The sequence below is a fragment of the Leptopilina heterotoma genome, unplaced genomic scaffold (assembly GCF_015476425.1).
Source record: "Leptopilina heterotoma isolate Lh14 unplaced genomic scaffold, ASM1547642v1 Lhet_32, whole genome shotgun sequence".
Lineage (NCBI taxonomy): Eukaryota > Metazoa > Arthropoda > Insecta > Hymenoptera > Figitidae > Leptopilina > Leptopilina heterotoma.
In genome coordinates, this window is record NW_025111017.1 from 1,208,427 (window position 1) to 1,229,396 (window position 20,970).

Sequence of the window (20,970 nt, forward strand, 5' to 3'; positions counted from 1 at the left end):
ACCAGAATGCATTAATAATTAAAAGAAATGATTGCATATGCATGTAATTGAGAAAAACAATTTTTTTTCAGATGCAATTCTGAGAAGTGCTTTTTGGACAAGACATGCGAATCCCGCAATGAACAAGAGCCGGTGCTATACAGATTCGCCCGTGCTCATTGATACTCATGCATTTAATCGAAATGGACAAACGCTCAGGTATATGGTCTTAATTTAAAAATTGTCCGGTATCTCCGATTTTCTTATTGTAAATGATAGTTGAAAGTGCCAGGCAATCAGTTCAGTAGTTTTTACGGAAAGAATAACAACCTGTTACTTATCTATATTGACTGGTATCTTTAATTACTTTACAAATGGTATAACTCGGGGCGTTATAAGAACTGAGGCCAAAATATATCTTAAGGAGGTTCTATCGATAATTGAATTAACGAACAGGCTGATTCTATTTCAATTCATGTAGAGCGAATAGGTTAAAAATTCTAAATCAAGTTAAAGGTAATTTTTCTTGTTCTTTAGGACAATTAAAGAGACACGTATTTTTTTATTTAGCGAAAAAAAATTTTTTAGCTGAGTTATGAGTGTTTGAAAATTTTAGGACATATCATGATTTTAGAGCTAAACAGAGCAGCTGACAAATTATTTTCAAATCTTTCTAGTTTTTGCAAAAATAAATATTTTTCAATTTTTTTTCTTGATTTTAGTAATGTTCTTGATACTTTTTCTTTGCAAACTTGAAAATTTGAAAAATTTTGAAAATTAACAAAATGGCGACCATTTTCCGAAAAATCAAAAAAGTCAATTTTCTCAAAAACATCATTTTTTATTTTTCTTAAAATTTTTGTGTGATTACTAGATGAAAAAAGGAACTAATTTTAAAAGGTTTCATGTCCGCTAAAACTGTTTGGAAGTCGCAATAATTTTTTTCAGAAAATAACAAATCTCATTATTTTCTCTCTAAATCTGAATCAGTGAAATTCCACTGAAAAGCAGTGAAATTTGACTGAGAATCAGTGACTCTGTTCTTGCGATTTGAATCAGTGGAATTTCACTGAAAATCAGTTAAAAATAACTGAAATTTCAGTTATTTTTAACTGATTCGCCAATTAATAAACTACTGAAAATTTCTGTCACACATATTGAAGATTTCAGCTATTCTTTAATTGGCCAATCAGTGAAAAATGACAGAAATTTCAATCATTTTTAACTGATCTTCAGTGAAATTTCACTGATTCAAATTGCGAGAATAGACAATAGAGTCAGTGATTCTCAATCAAATTTCACTGATTCAGTTTTAGAGAGTTGATACGAGTATAAATGTATCGGCATATATATATTTATTGCATGTTTATGTTTTTCGATGATTAGTAGTGTTTTTGGTACTTTTTATTTGCAAACTTAAAAATTTTAAAAATTAACAAAATGGCGACCATTAAATTTTTTTGGTCGCCATTTTGAATTATAAAATTTTAACCAAATATTCTAACTCAGCGACTACAAAAACCTCCAAATGAATATTTTTATTCAATTATTTTTAGTATTTTTAGTTTTCGATTTTTTGAAAAATGGCCGCCATTTTGTTAATTTTCAAAATTTTCAAGTTTGCAAATAAAAAGTAGGTACCAAAAACACTACTAATCATCGAAAAACATAAACATGCAAAATATATATATGCCGATACATTATTCAAAATAATGAGATTTGTTATTTTCTGAAAAAAAATTATTGCGACTTCCAAACAGTTTTAGCGGACATGAAACCTTTTAAAATTAATTCCTTTTTTCATCTAGTAATCACACAAAAATTTTAAGAAAAATAAAAAATGATGTTTTTGAGAAAATTGACTTTTTTGATTTTTCGGAAAATGGTCGCCATTTTGTTAATTTTCAAAATTTTTTAAATTTTCAAGTTTGCAAAGAAAAAGTATCAAAAACACTACTAAAATCAAGAAAAAAAATTGAAAAATATTTATTTTTGCAAAAACTAGAAAGATTTGAAAATAATTTGTCAGCTGTTTAGCTATAAAATCACGATATGTCTTAAAATTTTCAACACTCATAATTCAGCTAAAAATTTTTTTTTTTTGCTAAATAAAAAAATTGAGATAGAATCAGCCAACAGATTTTGATAAAACTTGATGTGCAGCTAGAACTATTATTTACAAAAAGAAAGTCAAAGATACCCAACAATTTTGATAAAACACTTTACCGGCAAACCGTGCCTTAGGATGTCCGTAGGAAATTCTGAATATCTAGGTGCTATGTGGATCAATACACACACAAAAAGATATAAATAATCCTATTTTCACAAAAGTAGATTCCACAAAAATGTGAATTATACCAGATACATTAAACGCAACAGTTGTATATAGTGCAAATTTTCTAATAAACGGTAATCTAGTATTTTTATAAATATACATGAAAGAAAGCGTAAATATTAAAAATGTAGCGATAATTTGACAAGCGTCTGAATCCTTGTTTTGAGAAAATTAATAAAAAAAACGCTTATACATAGCGTATACCTTTTAAACTAATACATAAATATAACTAATATTAATATTACTAACAAAACCCTTTCTTTAACTTTTCAGAGAGTCTAACAGGAGTATTCTTTTCTCTACAACAGACTGCAGTAGTAAAAAAGATGACCCAGGATTGCAAACACAGCAACGGAGTATATCTATGGTAAGTATTATAACATATGCTTCCCTTCTTCTGTAACCCTTGCCAGTTATAAAAAATTTTATATAGTTTATTAACTGTTATTATTAAATAATAAAAACCTCCTAAAAAAAGTGAAAAAATCACAAGAAAATCGTCGAAAACAGTTTTTTTAGTAAAACAGAATAACAGATAAAAGATTTGTTCTCATGGCTTTTAGGTTTTATAAACAAGAAACTATCGTCTCGGTGCAGTATTATGTAAAATATAATCGCGATTGGTTAATTCGTTTATTAAATAAGGCCGGTACCCCGTCTTGACCCACTCACCCCTATCATTAGATTTTGGGGCTACACATTTCTCTGGTAGTAATAAATTATTATATTTATCATTTAAGATTCCATCACCAACAGATAATAGGAATTTTGCAAATTCTGTCTCCTGATAAAGTTCGCATGTTATTAGTCGGTGTATGTAATGAGACGTTATCCAAAGAGAATTAAATTTAATTGACAAATTAGACCATTTCACTTCGAGTAGCATGAATTTTTACAGGTAAAAGTTACCTGAAACCTCCACCAAGTAAATCTACTTCTACGCTCATAAAATCACGCAAAGTTCTATCAATTAGTTCTAAAGCCTAAGGTGATGACATTGGTCCTTCATCCCAGATAAAGACATCAACTTGCTTCAAGTAAGTATTCAGCATCTTTAGTTTGATTTTGAAATTTGTAACTGAGTCTGAAAACAAAGGTACTGGCATTCCAAAAGTTTTGTGATGTGTGATCCACCAGGACCATCTACATAAAAGCATGACGATGGTTTGTTTAATAAAACAGCTTCCAAAATCATATCAACAATACTTTTTTCACGTTTTCTTAGCAAATACTAGTCTTTGTAAATCAGTCCATTTAAACCGTAACGCGACGTCTTCAAGATCAGGGATCCATCATTCTATAGGGAAATTGTCACTCTCACTGAATTGTTTCATACAGTAACCTCGATGTCTTGAAATCCTGGTAAGATCTTTACGGATTGACACTCTTGACCATTACGCGCATTTCCCATTACACTAATTTCGACCAGCTGTTCGCCATACCTCTCCTACATTACTCCCATTAATGTTAATACCTCGTGAATGTGTATACGCCGCGCCGTTTGTCTTCGTTTTCATATTCCTTCTTCGTAATGAAGAAATATTAATTTTTGCACTGTTAAATGTTACCGTATCAGTGTTTTATAATAAAATCCAAACATTTTTTCCATATTCATTAACTTTCGTATTTTTGGACCATCAATAATTGTACACTTTTATTTTCAGACTGCTCTGCATACTGGATCTGGACTACAACAACCAATTTTCGAACCAAGAATGGCTCAACTAGAAACACTAGAAGCAAAAGTAAGTGCTAAAATGTGACTAAATAAAATTTAATCGGCTGTGTAAGTGCTCAGAAATAGTGAAAAGGAAAAAAGCGTTAAACACCAATTACTAAAACTGATCAAAATGATAAAATTATGTTTTATCTTTTTACAGATGGCAAGTATTGAGGTATCACTTTCAACAACCCCAAGGCGGAAGAAGGGAAATAGTATATCTGGTGGTATCACCTCACCTGCAAGTCATCGCAATCGAGATCACTGTAAGGAACTTGATTCCCTTCGCATTGCATTACGAGATAAAGAAAATATCATACAAACGTAAGAGAAATCATACTATTATTTATTTTGTGTCTAAGGTCAATACTTAAGATCCCTATGTAGATTTAAATTAGGGATTGAAATACCCATCATATCCGTTACCCGTTTACCGGTAAATCAATAAAAACCCTCTTCATAATTTACTACTGGTGATTTTTAAAGTTTTTACCGACAATTCGGTAAATTACTCAAAGCACACCACACCCTTCATGACGCCAATAACTAACCAATTGTAAGCAGTGACACTGGCTTTAATCAACGATTAACTTTAAATTGGTGTTGGTAGAATTGACCTTAGATCTAACGTTATCACTTTTAGTAAAATGATTCTGTCCCACCCAATAAACCTTTCCTGAATATGACTATAAATTGCATCATGATTTAGGAGTCTCATTATGCTACAACGAATTTGTAAGGGATTTAGCAACCATTCAATTAATTGTTTTTGTTACAGACTGAAGGGACAACTCTGCAATACGCTGAGTAACAGGTTAGCTTTGCGCAATGGAGCACCTCCTCTGAAGGATACAGATAGAAAAACAACTGAAGAACGTCTTCAAAGATTGCATCGAGATGCTGACAATAAGAAACTTGCCATTAAAAGTCTGAAGTTAGCGCTTGAACGCTCAGATAATACCGAGTGAGTCACACTGATCGGTAAGAAGTTGATTATAATAAATTAAAATGATTACAAAAAATTTCTAACTCGGTATTAATAGTTTGAATATAAATTACTATTAACTTGACGCAAACTTCCAAACCAATTGTGAAAAAAAATTCTCTTAAATATTCATAAATTACTTCAAAACAATTGTAATATATACTTACAATGTTCTAATAATCCCAATCTTAGACAATAAGTGCCAATTTTACATAAATTAAGAATATTTTACATTTTACAAGTTCTATGTGAGGGTATTTTCATAGTATCTCTTCCTTCTCATAGCCTATTTTTATTCGTCAATATTTTTAAATTAAAAAATTGTACTAATATGATGGAGTCTTACTATCAAAAATTGAATATAATAGATTGCCTTCTTTCTGCAGCTGTCAACAACCCAGATTTAATTCTATATTGTGTAACATGTTCAAACTTAGACAAGTTAAAAATAAAATTACAAAACGCATTTAAAGATCTTTCCAACTTAGCATTTAGTTCATCAGTAATATCGTCATATACCGTACAACAATTGCTATTTGACCAATCTACCACATAGTCAATGCAATGCTGAACCATTTTCATTAAATCTGATAACGATGACAATGGATCCGATGAGTAGTTTAAAGTCATCAGCATACTTATGATATTTACGAAACTTAACTCCATCACCAAGATCTGTTTTAAATAGATTGAAGAGAACTATGAGGACAGTGATGAAGCCCGCATCTAAGTTTGCTCTATTCAGAATAATCTCCATTCCCGTCAATAATCTTCCATCCCGGACGATTTTTATACACTAACCTCGCTGAAGGCAATTTCCCCATTATTGGTACTTTTGGTGTTTCTCTTTTCAATTTACAATATTGACAATGTGACGTAATCACATTAATTTTACTAATGCAACTAATACTAACTATCTTTTTGTTGGAATTCATCTTGGTTTCCCCTATTTCAACATTTACCTTGAATAGAAACTCAGGGTTGTCACGCTTTTACTGATTTCAAATTCCCTAAATTTTCCAGGTTTTCCAGGTTTTTAAAACTACATTTATATTTTACAAAATTTTTAAATCAAACCTTTTTGAAATTAAACATCTTATAAAAAATTGTTATAAAACATAAAAATATCGATCACTCCAAGCGATTACCGAAGGTAACTTCCGAAGTTACCACGGGAAGCTTCCTGGAAACTTCTTGGAAGTTTTTGTGCTATCTGGGCTATTATTATTATAAGAATATTGTTGCTGTAACTTATTCAAAATTACTTTCATTATTTTAATTCAATTATTGTTTTCCACAATTTTTAACTAAAATTCTTCTTTATAAAGTTTAAATTAATTATTATTAATAATTTCTGAAAAATTACTTTCAACATTTTCAAATCCTTTTGTTTACAATTCAATTTTACGAAATTTCATCGATTATTAAGGTATTCGGAAATTCTTAAATCAAATATATATTAGAAAATAAAAACTTCAAATAACTTCAAAAAAATTCAATTCAACTTTTACAAAAAAAATTAAATCTACACAATTTTAAGTTAAAAGTATGAAAAATTCAAACATTCAAAGATTATAATTTGTGACCTGCTTTTCAAAACTCAATTATTTTCTAAAGTTTTAACTGAAATTCATATTTGCATCAATTATTATTAGAAAATTCTACAACAATTCAATTATTTAAATACAAAAAAAATAATTTATTGAAGAACTCAATGTTTTTTAAAATTCAACTCTCATTTAAAGAATATTATCAACAAATTTTTAAATAGGTAATTAAAATTCTTTTCACGAATTTCAATAACATTTTAAAGAATATAATTTCATGTTTCGAGAAATTAGATTAAAAATGTATTCAAAATAATTGAATCTCTGAAAAAAAATTTCATTGAATTGAGAAAAGTTTTTAAAAATAATTGAAATTTTGTCAAGAATTTTATTAAAATTTTTTTAAATAATTGAAATATTGCAAAGAGTTTTATTAAAATTTTTGAAAATAATTGAATTTTAGAGAAAAATTTTAATATTTATAAAAATAATTGAAATTTTGACTATAACTTTTTTAAAACTTTTGACCATAATTGAATTTCTGCTAAGAATTTTATTACTTTTGAAAATAATTGAATTCTTGAGACGAATTTTTTAATAATATTTTTTTTAAATACCTAATTATTTTTAATAAAAAAATAAATAATTTATTGAATAATTGAATGTTTCTCAAAATTCAATTCTCATAAAGAATTTTATTAACAAATTTTTAAATAATTGAATTCTATTGACGAATTTTAATAAAATTTTAAATATATATAATTACATTTTTCGAAGAATTCGATTAAAATTGTATCAAAAATAATTGAAATTCTGCAATGAGTTTCATTATCTATGAAAATAATAATTGAATCCCTGTAAATCACATATTTATAGAAATAATTGAATCTCTGTAAACATAAATTGAATATTTTTGAAAATAACAGATTTATTGCGAAGAAATTTATAAAAAATGTTTAAAATAATTCATTTCTTTTGGAAAATTTTATTAAAATAGTAGATATTAAAAATCATTGACTGGAGGAGAATTTAAAAAAAATTGAATTGGTTAAAAAGAATTTCATTAAAATTTTTGAAAATAATTGAATTTTGGAGAAAAATTTTAATATTTATAAAGATAATTGAAATTTTGACGATACATTTTTTAAACTTTTGACCATAATTGAATTTCTTTGATGAATTTGAATAAAATTTTTAAGAATAATTATACATTTTTCGAGAAATTCCATTAAAATTGTATTGAAAATAATTGAAATTTTGCGATGAGTTTTATTATTTATGAAAATAATTGTAAATCTACAAATTTTTTGATTATTTATGAAAATAATTGAATTATCGCGAAGAAAAATTGTAAAGGCAACTCTTTTAAAATTGAATTAAAGAAAAATTAGATTTGAAGAATAAGCACAATAACTTTAGAAAACAATAATTTTCCCGGATTCCAATCAAAATTCCCTGACTTTTCCAGGTTTCCAGGTTGCGTGGCAACCCTGGAAAATGCAATTAGTCTAAAATGTGTTCAATATTAGTTAGAAATATAAAAAATTATTATAGTTAAAATACGTAATGGTGGAAAAATGAGTCATGCTTGTAATCATTTTAATTTATTTTAATCAACCTCATCTTACTGGATATATTATCGTTTTAATACTTTTTTTTAAATTTCTATCATAAAATTAACTGTATAGTGTTTATGTAAAGAAGATCATTAGTTTCAATTTTTTAGAATAAAATATGGATTTATCAGGTTTTGGAAACTTGCTCCTTCTCTTATTTCTATATTTGAATTTAAATGATTTGTTCTTAATATAGGGGAGACTGGGGTAAACCCGCGCACAGGGTAAACCCGCTCACTAGCGATTTGACGCTATGAACTCAACTTAAGATGGAAATATTGGTACTGTGAATAGTACTTAACATTCAACTTATATTAACGAACTTTCGTTTAGTTTCATTAATTCAACATAGAATCAGAGACGATCAAATGTTTTTAGAGGTGTCAGAAAAAAAAACGTATTTTGGATTTTTAAGTTTTTCGATCATTATTTTTGAGTCTTAATTTATCTGGCAAATTTTTTTTGTTACTATTGGATGTCCTTCATCGAAGTACATATATAGTTTTAATTAAATTTATTCTGAAATGTGAGGAATACACTCGGGGTAAAATCGCTCACGTGAAGTCGAGGTAAAGCCGCTCACTTAGTTTTAAATTTAAAATTTAGAATAAAATAATTTCACGTATTATATTTCAACAATAACACAATTTATGACTTATTAAAACCAAAATTGTAACTACATTTCACTTTCTCTTAATAAAATATTTACTATATTTAAATCCATAGTTGTAATTCATGAAATCTATGTTCATTATTTATTAAACCAATTTGTTGTTTATAGAATTGTTTATATAACTCATAAATTATCAATAATAAATCATACTTAAGACGGTAATAAGACGAATTTTAATATTTAAAAAATAAAACTGTTCCGTCTTGAAAAGATAAAGTGAGCGGGTTTACCCTGGAAAATTGTGATTTCGAAATTTGGTATATGTTTATTAAAAAGTTTCTCTAAGTAAAACTAAAAAAGATAAATCAAAAACTCTTTTTTATTTTTTTAGTAGAAATCATAAGCTTTCAAATGATATAAATTAACTTGGATTTAGAGAATAATTTCCTAGATTTTTACCGATCTGAAAAAAAGTGAGCGGGTTTACCCCAGTCTCCCCTACATAATAATCAGGAACCTAAGTATATTGGAATTTTAGCTTCTTTACAAATATTATTTATTATAAATGAGCATCACTTGCAATTTCATAAGAAATTTTTATTTGTACGTTTTATAGCAATATAGATGTAAGAATTCAACAAGCGGAATTAGAGTACAGACTAGGAAGAGAAGAGTTGGAACTCTTGACTCTCAGAGAAGAAAGCAGAGCACTTCAAGCAGCGCTCGAATTAGCGGAAACCCAAGAGAAGCAAAAGAGTGACACAATTTTCAGGTGCAGTATAATTACTTTTTTTTAATACAAATGTGTTTCTATTTTCTTTGAATAAATGTTCTCTTTGTTCTATTCTTCAATATACCTAATCTTCTCCTAATATCCTTATTATTGAAAATTAAAATTTTATACTTTTGAATAACCTATTAAGATTAATAGAATCATCAATACAACGAATGTCCAAAACATCTCACTTCTTACCACCTCAATATGTTTCTCAGTGAAAAATTGACAATTAATGACAATGTTGACAATAATTTCGATCTTAATTTTATCCTAATCGCTTCCTCATAGAGGAAGGATTGTATTAGCAAAATTTTCGATTGTGATTTTTTGACATATTTATAAATTTATTTTCATTATAGCTAATCTTTTAGTACTTTATGTACGAATGGGCACTGCCCGTATAAACGTTATAAATAAATATATATAAAAATTTATATGTAATTTGACCTCAGAAGTCCAAAAAACGGGTTTTAAAAAAATGTCCCGATGTGTGTGTGTACTAACATTACATTTGCCTCAATATCTCAGAACGAGAAAGAGCTAAAGGTTTCAATTTTTTTTTAAATTGTAGGTCTCCCCGGGGGACATAAAATGAGAGTATTTTCAGCCCGATTCATAAAGTTTTACTATATTTTTTTTGCATTTTTCATTTTGTAAAAAAACGTTTTTTGGCCATAACTTAAAAAAATGTTAGGACCTATAAATGTTTTTCTTTAGTTTTGTAGAGTCTTTCAGACGCATCTTTTGAGCCTTCATTGAAAATTTTTCGTCCATATTAGCCGGAGATATGAAAATTTTAAAAATCTAAAAATTCGAAAAATAACACTTTTATGAACATTTTTTTAAATGATGTACAGTAGAATTCCAATTATCCGGATCAATTGGGACCAGACCCGATCCGGGTAAGCGAAAATCCGGATAATCGAAATGAGCATAAGATTTATATATTTTAAGTAATAAGATTTCAATCTGCTATTTAAAACGCTGCTGAAAAAACCATTTAAACATTGACGCCTCAAGTTCTTTATTTTGAGAGGTTTCCATAACTTTTCTGGACAGGTTTCTATCCGTACATTCCAAATCAGAAGCAAATTTCAAAACCGCAGAACTGTTTTTCTTTAAATCGACAATCCGGTTAATCGGACGTCCGGATAATTGGAATCCGGATAATTGGAATTCTACTGTAGAAGTAACTTTAGAAATATTATCACGAACTTGAAGAGCATTAAAAAACGCATCGATTGACCTATTTTTGAACCTGATTCGGTCAGAAATTATGAAATTATTGGTATTTGAAAAATCAAAAATTGTGGAAAATATCATTTTTTCAACATTCTTGTTTATTAACTTATGTGTAATTATTAAACTATTATAACCATCTTATGGAATATATAGAAACACATTTATTGGACCAAGATTTAATGATTTTTAACCCTTTTATTAAAAGTAATTATCATATTTAAATTATTATTATTTCTATGAGGAAGCAAAGTGTTCATGAAATGAACACCAAAATTATAAAAATGTACAACTTGGCAGCGGTTTTTTTTTACATTTAATTTTTTAATATATAAAAATTATGGTCTGAAATTATTTAGAAAAGTAAAGAATATTTCAGTTGCGTATCTGGAGCTAATCAGGAAACGATTCACGCAGTGGAAGTAAGTGCTGATCCGAAGAGTCCACGATTTGGAGCTGGTCCAAGAGAGGAGGAACCAGGGCTTTATGTCGATTGGGCAGTAGAAGATACTGGACTATGTAAAGGAGATAGGTTAGTACATAATAAAATTAGAAGCACATGAAACATTACAATATGTCTATTTTAATTTCAAAGCTAAATACTTATTAACAATTGTTTATAAGTTTTTTACTTAAATACCGCATTAACTTGTCATAAATTGTTAGAAAATTTATAACTTATATTTTTAAATAATTTTGATATTAATTTTGTAAGAAATGTAAAATAGAGTATTGTCGTTTATTATATTGGCAATGATTTGGCGGTACATAATTTCGGATTTGGCGGGCAAAGATTGATAACTAAGGGGGGTGATTTTGTAAAATAGCGGGAAGTAATCAGTCGTAGAGTCGTCGTCGTTGTACCTGGTCTTGATCCATCCGTCCGTCTGTTAGTCTTTTATATGTAAAATGTGACTCGAGTTAAATAAACTGTTTTAATGTTTTAACGAAAGACGCTCGTCTCATAATTGCTTTTTCCAATTTTGCCCGAAGGCCTATCCATTTATTCATAATCTTACAACTATCAGAAGTGGGATTCGGAGATAAAAGTTCACTGAAAAAAGAGCGGGAACGGTTCGGAGTAAAAGACGTTATTACCGCGTGGATCAGAGAGACCGTTTCGGTACAATTAGTTTTGTTGCTGTGTGCACAAAAGACGACAAAATTGCTGAGTGCATTTAAACGGTTTCGCAGCTGTGTGCGCGAACGAGGAAGTTGTTCCTATGGTGATGTTCCTGAGGTCGCTGGCTGAGTGCAAGATAGCGAGTAGTTTGCTGCTGTGTGCGCGAACGAGGAAAGCCATTTCTATAGTGATTTTATAGAAAATTTGCTGTGTGCAAAAGAAGTGGTTGGTTTTTCATCTGAGTGCGCGAACGAAGAAAGCCATTTCTGTGGAATAAAGTGTGTTGGAACGACACATTTACTGTAGTCGAATCGTGTTCTTTTGTGAATTCGTGCTGCTGTGTGCGCGTGAGGATTCGGAAAATGGAGACCAATCCTGGAACTAATTTCACTGTGGTACAGTTGAAACACGCGTTACAGTCAAGAGGACTCCCGACTTCCGGGAACAAGGCCGATTTGATCTTGAGACTGGATGTCCATGGTGACGACAATACTCGTCCAAGTGAAGATGGAGCCAGCGCTGAGCATGAAAATTTGGAACGAAGATCAACTAATTCAAGAGAGTCATTGGACGTCGACTTAATGCGCAGAGAAATCGAACTGCTAAGGAGAGAAAGGGATCTTGCGCAGAGGGAGACGGAACTTTTGCGAAACGAGAGAGGGACGTCACAAGCGTCGACAAGAACGCAAAGCTCCCACTCTCATACTACTAGTATTAGAACGATAGGGGAAATGCTTTATGAATTCGATGGAACCGGCGAGTTCTGGAAGTGGGAGCAACAATTACGCCTGATTCGTGAAACATATGATCTGGATGATAATAGCACAAAATTGTTGATGATGTCGAAGATGAGAGGAAAAGCTCAAAATTGATTCCAGTCAAAGCCGGAACATGTCAGCGCATCATTTAGGACACTTATCGAGCGGATGAGAGACATGTTCGATCAACGAGAAACAAAACTCGAATTACGCAGAGAATTCGAATCCAGAAAGTGGAAAGTAGGAGAGTCTTTTCCTAATTATTTCCACGAGAAGATAATACTTGGTGGTAAGGTACCGATACCAGAAGATGAAATGGTCGACTATATAATCGATGGAATTAGTGATTCAAATTTAAAGAATCAAGCAAGAATGCTAAACCTCACTACGCCTAATGCTTTGCTTTTGGCATTTCGGAAAATTACTCTGGAATCAAATAAGAGTGGGGTGGATCGTGATGTCAAGGTGCGAAGAGATGGGAGAAAACCCCCAGATCGTCAACCAGAAGGGGGAGGAACATCGGAGCAGCGTCGAAGTGTCAGATGTTATCGCTGTCGAGAGTTGGGTCATGTGTCAACGAAGTGTACAAAAGCAGCAGTGACGAGTGCTTGTTACCGGTGTGGATCAGCTGATCACTTAATAAAGGATTGTACAGCGAGAGTAATCCAGGAGTCGACGGTCAACGTAGTTCAACCAGCAACGGTGCCGCCTGCATACTTGGTGGGGGTAAGATTTCGAGTAGATGGGCGTGAGTATCCTTTGAGTGCTATTATTGATACAGGTTCTCCGATTAGTATGATAAAGGCTTGTAATGTCGAGCACGTCCCGCTGACGTTGCCAAAATCAAATGATCGGAATTATTGCGGTATCAATATGTCAAAACTTGATGTAATAGGTACTTTTAATGTCGAGATAACGGTTTCTGAATTTGTAGCGAATATGGAATTTTGTGTCGTGCCGGACGATACTATGAGTTACGAAGCTATTCTCGGTAGAGATTTTATTTGTCACCCTTCCGTAGGATTGTCGTTGGATCGAATAGTGGGGCTGGCGAGGGCCGAGGTTGAGTCTCATTCGGATGATTTCGAGAAACAACTTTTACAAATTGAGTCGGATGTTTTGTCGACAAAATCTCGATTACAGATCTCGCCTGATCTTGACTTTTCTTTACAGGAAGAAATAGAACGATTATTTCAAATAGAGTACGTTGATGGAACGGAGTTGATAGATAAAGATTCTCTAGTAAAGTTGACTATTAGTTTGACTAGCGATCAACTGATAAGTTTTCGACCCCGAAGATTAGCATTCGTGGAGAAAGAGAAGTTGCGAGTTATTCTTGATGATTGGGTGCGGAGAGGGATAATTAGATCGAGTAAAGCTCAATATGCAAGTCCGATAGTGTTGATACGAAAAAAATGGGGAAATACGGCTTTGCATAGATTACCGGGCATTAAATAAGATAACGATTAAAGATAACTTTCCCACTCAATTAATAGATGATAATTTGGATCGGTTAAGAAATAAAAGGTTTTATACCACTTTGGATTTGAAGGATGGATTTCTCCACGTAGAGGTGGAGGAGTCTTCGGTCAAGTACACGTCATTCGTCACACCTCTTGGCCAGTTCGAATTTTTGCGCATGCCACTTGGTCTGACGAATGCACCGCGTGTTTTTCAACGTTATATTCACGAGATTTTTGACAGATTGTTGCGAGAAAATAAGGTACTGTTGTATCTCGATGATATTGTGATAGCCACGTACACAATAGATGAACACTTGCAAATTTTACGGGAAGTATTCGCTACTGCAAAAAAGTACGGATTAGAATTTCGCCTTGACAAGTGTCATTTTGCTTGTAGTGAGGTGACTTATCTCGGGTATCGAGTAAACGTAGAAGGAATTCGTCCTAGTCATGAAAATATAGCCGCTGTCCTGGATTATCCGATACCCAGAAATGTTAAGGAATTACACCGATTTATTTGTCTCGCTAGTTATTTTCGCAGATTTATCCCGGGATTTTCGGTTTTGGCGAAACCAGTTTATGATCTTATAAAAAAAACGCAGAGTTTAATTTCGGTCAAAGAGAGCTCGAGGTCGTTCAAAAATTAAAGAGTTTTTTGTCGACACAACCAGTGCTTGCCATTTATTCGCCCGATTTAAAAACGGAATTGCACTGTGATGCCAGTGCCAGTGGGTTCGGGGCGGTGCTTTTGCAAAAGCAGCCAAGTGGGAAGATGAGACCAATCTCGTACTTCAGCCAGCGCACTTCCCCTCCCGAGTCGCGTTACCACAGTTTTGAATTAGAGTGTTTGGCAGCGGTAAGAGCGATTAAGAGATTTAGAACATACCTGTATGGTATCGAGTTTGTTATTGTTACGGATTGCGACAGTTTTCGTTTAACTTTGTCGAAGCAGGACATTAACCCGAGAATAGCACGTTGGGCAATGTTCCTGCAACAGTATAACTACGAGATTCGTCATCGGTCGAATAAAGGCATGAGGCATGTTGACGCTTTAAGCCGTTGCTATAATAATGTATTGGTAGTTGAGGGAAATACTTTGGAGCGTACACTAGCTGTCAGACAGAATCGCGACGACGAAATATGTAAGGTCCGTGATAGGTTAGAGAAAGAGGAGGATAAGTTTTTCGCATTGTGTGATGGTCTCGTTTATCGCAAAGATGCAAAAGGAAAATTATTGTTTTACGTCCCACGGTCAATGGAAGCGAATGTGATACGAACGTGTCATGACGACATGTGTCATGTTGGTGTGGTCAAGATGGTTGAAAGTATCGTGCAAGTGTATTGGTTTCTGCAGATGAGAAGTAAAGTAAGAGATTATATTTCAAACTGTTTGAAATGTGTGGAGTTTTCGACGAATGGTGTGAAAAAGGAGGGTTATTTGCATAGTTTGCCTAAAGGTAATCTACCTTTTCACACATTGCATGTTGACCATTTGGGTCCCTTCGAAAAAGCGGCTTACAGTGTAAAACAATTGTTTTGTGTGATTGATGCATTTACCAAATACATCCGCCTGTACCCATGTAAATCAACCTCATCGAAAGAAGTGATTAAATGTTTAAACGATTATTTCCGATCATACGGTAGACCAAAGCGAATTATTTCTGACCGAGGGACTGCCTTCACGTCATCCGAATTTAAGAGTTTTATGAGTGATGAGAATGTCGAGCATGTGTTGGTGGCTGTGAGTACTCCGCGAGCAAATGGGCAAATAGAACGATTTAATCGTGCAATAACACCAATGTTAGCAAAATCGTGTGAGTCAGTGGATAAATGGGATCGTGTCGTTGGAAAGGTGGAGTTTGCGTTAAATAATACTGTATGTAAATCAACAGGCACAACTCCCAGCAAGTTATTGTTCGGTATTTCTCAGAAAGGAGAAATAAATGATTCACTTCGAGACATACTTGAATCGTCGGCAGAGGATCGAGATTTCGAAAACGTGAGGGGAGCAAGCTTCTGATAAAATAAATAAGAGTCAAAAAGCAAATGAAGAATATTATAATAAAAAACATAAAGTTGCAGTGAAATATTTCGTGAATGATCTCGTCATGATACGAAATATCGATACCTCCGTTGGCGTGAATAAGAAACTTATTCCTAAATTCAAGGGACCTTATGAGGTCGTTCGAGTTTTAGACAATGATCGCTATGTTGTCAAAGATATACCCGGTTTACAGGTCACGCAGATGCCTTATACGGGAGTCGTGGCTGTTGATCAGATAAAGAGATATATTTCGGAAAGACGAGTGCCGTATTAACGTTTTGAATTTGTTCGGGACGTACAAAATGTCAGAATGGCCGAAGCTGTAAGAAATGTAAAATAGAGTATTGTCGTTTATTATATTGGCAATGATTTGGCGGTATATAATTTGGGATTTGGCAGGTAAAGATTGATAACGAAGGGGGGTGATTTTGTAAAATAGCGGGAAGTAATCAGTCGTAGAGTCGTCGTCGTTGTACCTGGTCTTGATCCATCCGTCCGTCTGTTAGTCTTTTATATGTAAAATGTGACTCGAGTTAAATAAACTGTTTTAATGTTTTAACGAAAGACGCTCGTCTCATAATTGCTTTTCCCAATTATGCCCGAAGGCCTATCCATTTATTTATAATCTTACAATTTATATAAGAAATATGGTTCAGTGATTAGGACCTGAGAACATAAAACATTTAAAAGATATAAATATTGTTGATCAGTCAATTTTTAATTCAACATTATTTTTAATTATATTGATATTCTTTTACACTATTTCATTAGATGTCCAACGTTTTGGTGTCTTGGTTTGACACCATCATCAGGTCACTTTATTAAACAATGAAAATTTTTTATAAACAATTATTAATTTACAAATAAAATAAAATTAAGATTATTACACAAATAAAATTAATATCTACTAGGTCATTTTCAAAAATATAAATTATTTAAATAAATAATTTGTTACATTTGTAACGCGTCTCGAATAAAATAAAAACGTCCGAAATTTAAAAGAAATAAGTTAAGACAAAACACTGACATCTCGTACGAGTGACAATAAACAAGACAAAAATTTAAAGGAGACAATTTTGCACTTCATATAAACAGCACGTGTGGAGTCGATGAAGTCAAATCAAAACAATCGAAATAAAATCATTCTTTCAGTTTTCTTAATACAGGAAAATAAGTATTACTTAGAAATTGTATATATCTTTTTCCTTATTGGTCGTATGATCGTTAAATTTAATAAATAACATTTCAGAAATTAACCATTTTTTGTAATTTGATTTCAAATCTACGCATTTGACTTCATCATAGTTGAAAGAATGATTAAGCGTAGTTTCATGTTCATTGACCACAGATTCAATTTTTTTTTGTTTTTATGTTCCTTAATTCTTTTTTCTAAATTACGTTTTGATTCACCGATGTAAGTGGCAGAACAATTATTACAATTAAGTTTGCAAACGATACCAGTTTCGTTCCATTTGTTAGTTGCATCCTTTCCTAGTTTGACAACAGAAGTAAAATACTTATTAACCATTGGAATTGACAATAAATTATTATTAATCTTTAAAGATCTTTGACAATTGTGAGTAATTGTCATTAAAGGGGCCGTTCATAAACTACGCCACACTATTTTGCATAATTTTTCCCATCCCCCCCCCCTTCATCACAAATTTTACATGCTTTGGCACTATTTTTCCTATTGAACGTCACAAAAAATTAATTCTACCCCCCCCCCCCCTCTAAAGCGTGACGTAGTTTATGAACGGCCCCTTAAAAGGAATGCAAATTTTTGGAATACGACTGTATTTTGATAATTTTGTTTATATATCTGTGTTTATACAACGTCATAAAATATTCTTTTTCTTCTATTTGCCGCGAGCACTTTCGGTAGTTAGCTTATTTTCTAGTCAATAAGCTTAATAACTAACTGAATTTAGGCGCGCTCTCCACATATTTATTCTTCTATATTTATATATCTATTATATACTAAATAAATAAATATTTGCCTATGTTTAGCTTAAACCCTACAAATTAAGCTATATGCCTCATTCTTCTATTTGCCTACGACATATATACTGTATCGAACCCTATCTAACTTATATATGTCTACATCAGGGTCGTTCAAAAAAGGTAAAATATTTATAAAAATATAGTGAAATCTAATTTTTTAAAACCTCAAATTCGTTAAAAACTTTTCACTCAGGGTTTTTCTGGGTCACTGATTACGAATCTAAAGTCAGATTTTCAAAATTCAAAATGGTGGACGTTTTTTTCAAATCTGCTCAAATTCACTTGAAACTTGTTATTAGGGGGTTTTCGAGGTCACAATTTTGAATTTTTTCAATCTGACTTCAGATTCGTAATCAGCGACCCCGAAAACCCCCGAGTAACAAGTTTTATGTAAATTTGAGCAATTTTGAAAAAAATATCCACCATATTGGATCCGCCATTTTGAATTTTGAAAATCTGACTTCAGATTCGAAATCAGCGACCCCAAAAACCTCTGAGTAACAAGATTCAAGAAAATCCAATCGCTGGGTTTCTAGGGGGCACGAAAGGGTTAAGGAGACCTCAAAGGGTATAGTCAAAATTTAAGAAAGTACAAAAAAAACGAAATTATTTCAAATTAACCCCTATCTATGAAGCGTAAAAAGACAACCCCTAAATGGAAAATCGACATTTGAAGAAAAATAGCCTCAACGTAGTATTTGTTAAGAATCTTTTTTTAATTTACAAAATACGACATATAACGAATTGTTTAAACAATTTTTATTTATTAAAATAATTAAATTTTTTAGGAAAATTGCTTATACCTATCAGACATATTCTAATATAAAATTTGCATTGAACAATTACAATAACTATATGTACTTTGTTCGACTCTCAAAAATAATCCTCTAAAATCTTAATTTAACATAAATTATTTTCCTACATTATATAAATTTGTACATAGTTTTATTCAAAGTAATTTGTAAGAAATATTTTTTTGACCTTTTAAATTGGAATTCAGGCAAACACTTCACCGGAAGTGGTCTTGGTTCAACAAATGAAAGAAGTTGAGATTCTATTCTTAAGATACTTGTAAAACACGTTTTACCAACACAATTATTTACTTTCACAGTATGTATTTAAAACTTGAGTCGATTGCGTTATATTTGGGTGATACTTTTCTAGAAGTACTGCTTTTCAACTTTATTTTATGTTTAAATTATATATTTTTATTTTTGGAAATTATTTTATTTAGTATTAAAAAAATCATTAATACACGACTGAAACGAATAATCTAATTGGATACTTAATGATATTATAACAATTTTTGATATTTTTTCAATGTAATGTAAACTTGATCAATGGAAGGTAGTGTAAAATATATTTTAAATTGTCATTTCTTATATCTTATTCAAACATTAACCCAATCGAGTTAATATTAACCCTTATTTTTTGTACAATATTAGATAATTCATTTATCTATTTTATAAAATAAACCATTTTTATAAATTAGAAATAAAAAGCGTTCGAACAATTTGAAAATAATAAAATGTAAATTTCAATTTAGCAGCGATGTTTAAATAGAATTAAAATTGTGAAATTTGCTCTAAAATTGATTTAGTTGTAAATTTTCTATAGTGCAAAATTCTATATAGATTTTCACAGCTGACTTTGTCAAAGCAACGTGAAGAGAGTTAAACTCAATTCGTCGGAGACAGGGTCATGTGAAAATACAGTTGCTATTAGCGAGGGCACAAGGCGGACTTCCGGTACTGTTTCACGCTATAAATGCCCTTGGGAACGGAACATCAAGATTGCTCATTGTTCTTCTTTACAGAGCCAGAGAAGGGTTACGAAGCACTACGATTTTCTTTACAGCTAAACATTGATTCAACAACTGCAAGTACTTGCATTGTAAAATTTTTATTTCAAATCTAAAATGTCTAAAGTAAAAACTATTCATTAGAGCTGGAAATTATTTAATTCTTAGAATAATTTTAAAAATCAACATTTTTTTAAGTATTTATTTTATAATAGGTTTAGATAGGTATTGTTATTATATAATTTTCTCATGGTTACATTTTAATAAAATTTTTAAAACCCTGCAAGTTAATTCAATATTTCTACAAAATTTTATTAAATCAATCTACATAACGTCCGGGTACATTATATTCAAATTGTAGAAAAATAAAAAGAATATGAATATTAAATATATTTTAAAACGTATTTAATATGCAAATACAAATAATTTAATATTTAAACGAATATATGTGGGCAATTCCACGTGAGATTTAAGTCGACCTCTTAAAATCGGCCAAAGTTTTAAAACATTTTCAAAAATCACTTGCAAGCATCACAGTGTGATTTTTTACAATTAACTTTTTAAAACTATCTACAGCGTATAATTTTTAATGTATTTGAGTGTTTTTTGTTTTAAATCGAAGGATATACGCTGTAGACAGTTTTAAAAAGTTAATTGTAAAAAATTCCACTATGATGCTTGCAAGTGATTTTTGAAAATGTTTTAAAACTCATTTAACACATCACATTTTTTTTCGGAAAATCTTCTCTATATTATAAGGTATAAATAAATTTAAAAAAAATGAAAAAAAATTTGGCCCAATGTTAAAAAAAATAAATTTGTTTATAAAAAAAAAATTTTTTAAATAAAAAATTTAAAAAAAAATTCTTTTGTTTACATTTCTTAAAAGTCGAAAGAAAACTAAAACTTTCATTCTTTGACAACTTTTTCCTAAACTCAATATTTTCAGACTTATAAGCTACTGA

General features: G+C 31.0%; 1 protein-coding gene across 7 annotated transcripts in view; it reads left to right on the forward strand.

The window, feature by feature from the left end:
• Window positions 1-20,970, forward strand: part of LOC122504815 — a 46,458-nt gene that overhangs the window by 20,755 nt on the left and 4,733 nt on the right. For 5 of the 7 annotated variants that reach the window (XM_043616078.1, XM_043616077.1, XM_043616076.1 and 2 more), the window contains exons 2-8: window positions 72-198; window positions 2,588-2,681; window positions 3,979-4,059; window positions 4,195-4,358; window positions 4,813-4,998; window positions 9,412-9,567; window positions 11,192-11,344. In XM_043616078.1, coding sequence (XP_043472013.1) covers window positions 119-198; window positions 2,588-2,681; window positions 3,979-4,059; window positions 4,195-4,358; window positions 4,813-4,998; window positions 9,412-9,567; window positions 11,192-11,344 — 914 coding nt within the window. In that variant the 5' untranslated portion in view covers window positions 72-118. Of the gene's footprint in view, window positions 1-71; window positions 199-2,587; window positions 2,682-3,218; window positions 3,352-3,978; window positions 4,060-4,194; window positions 4,359-4,812; window positions 4,999-9,411; window positions 9,568-11,191; window positions 11,345-20,970 lie in introns of those variants that run through there. The other 2 variants (XM_043616082.1, XM_043616083.1) reach the window with 2 other exon arrangements.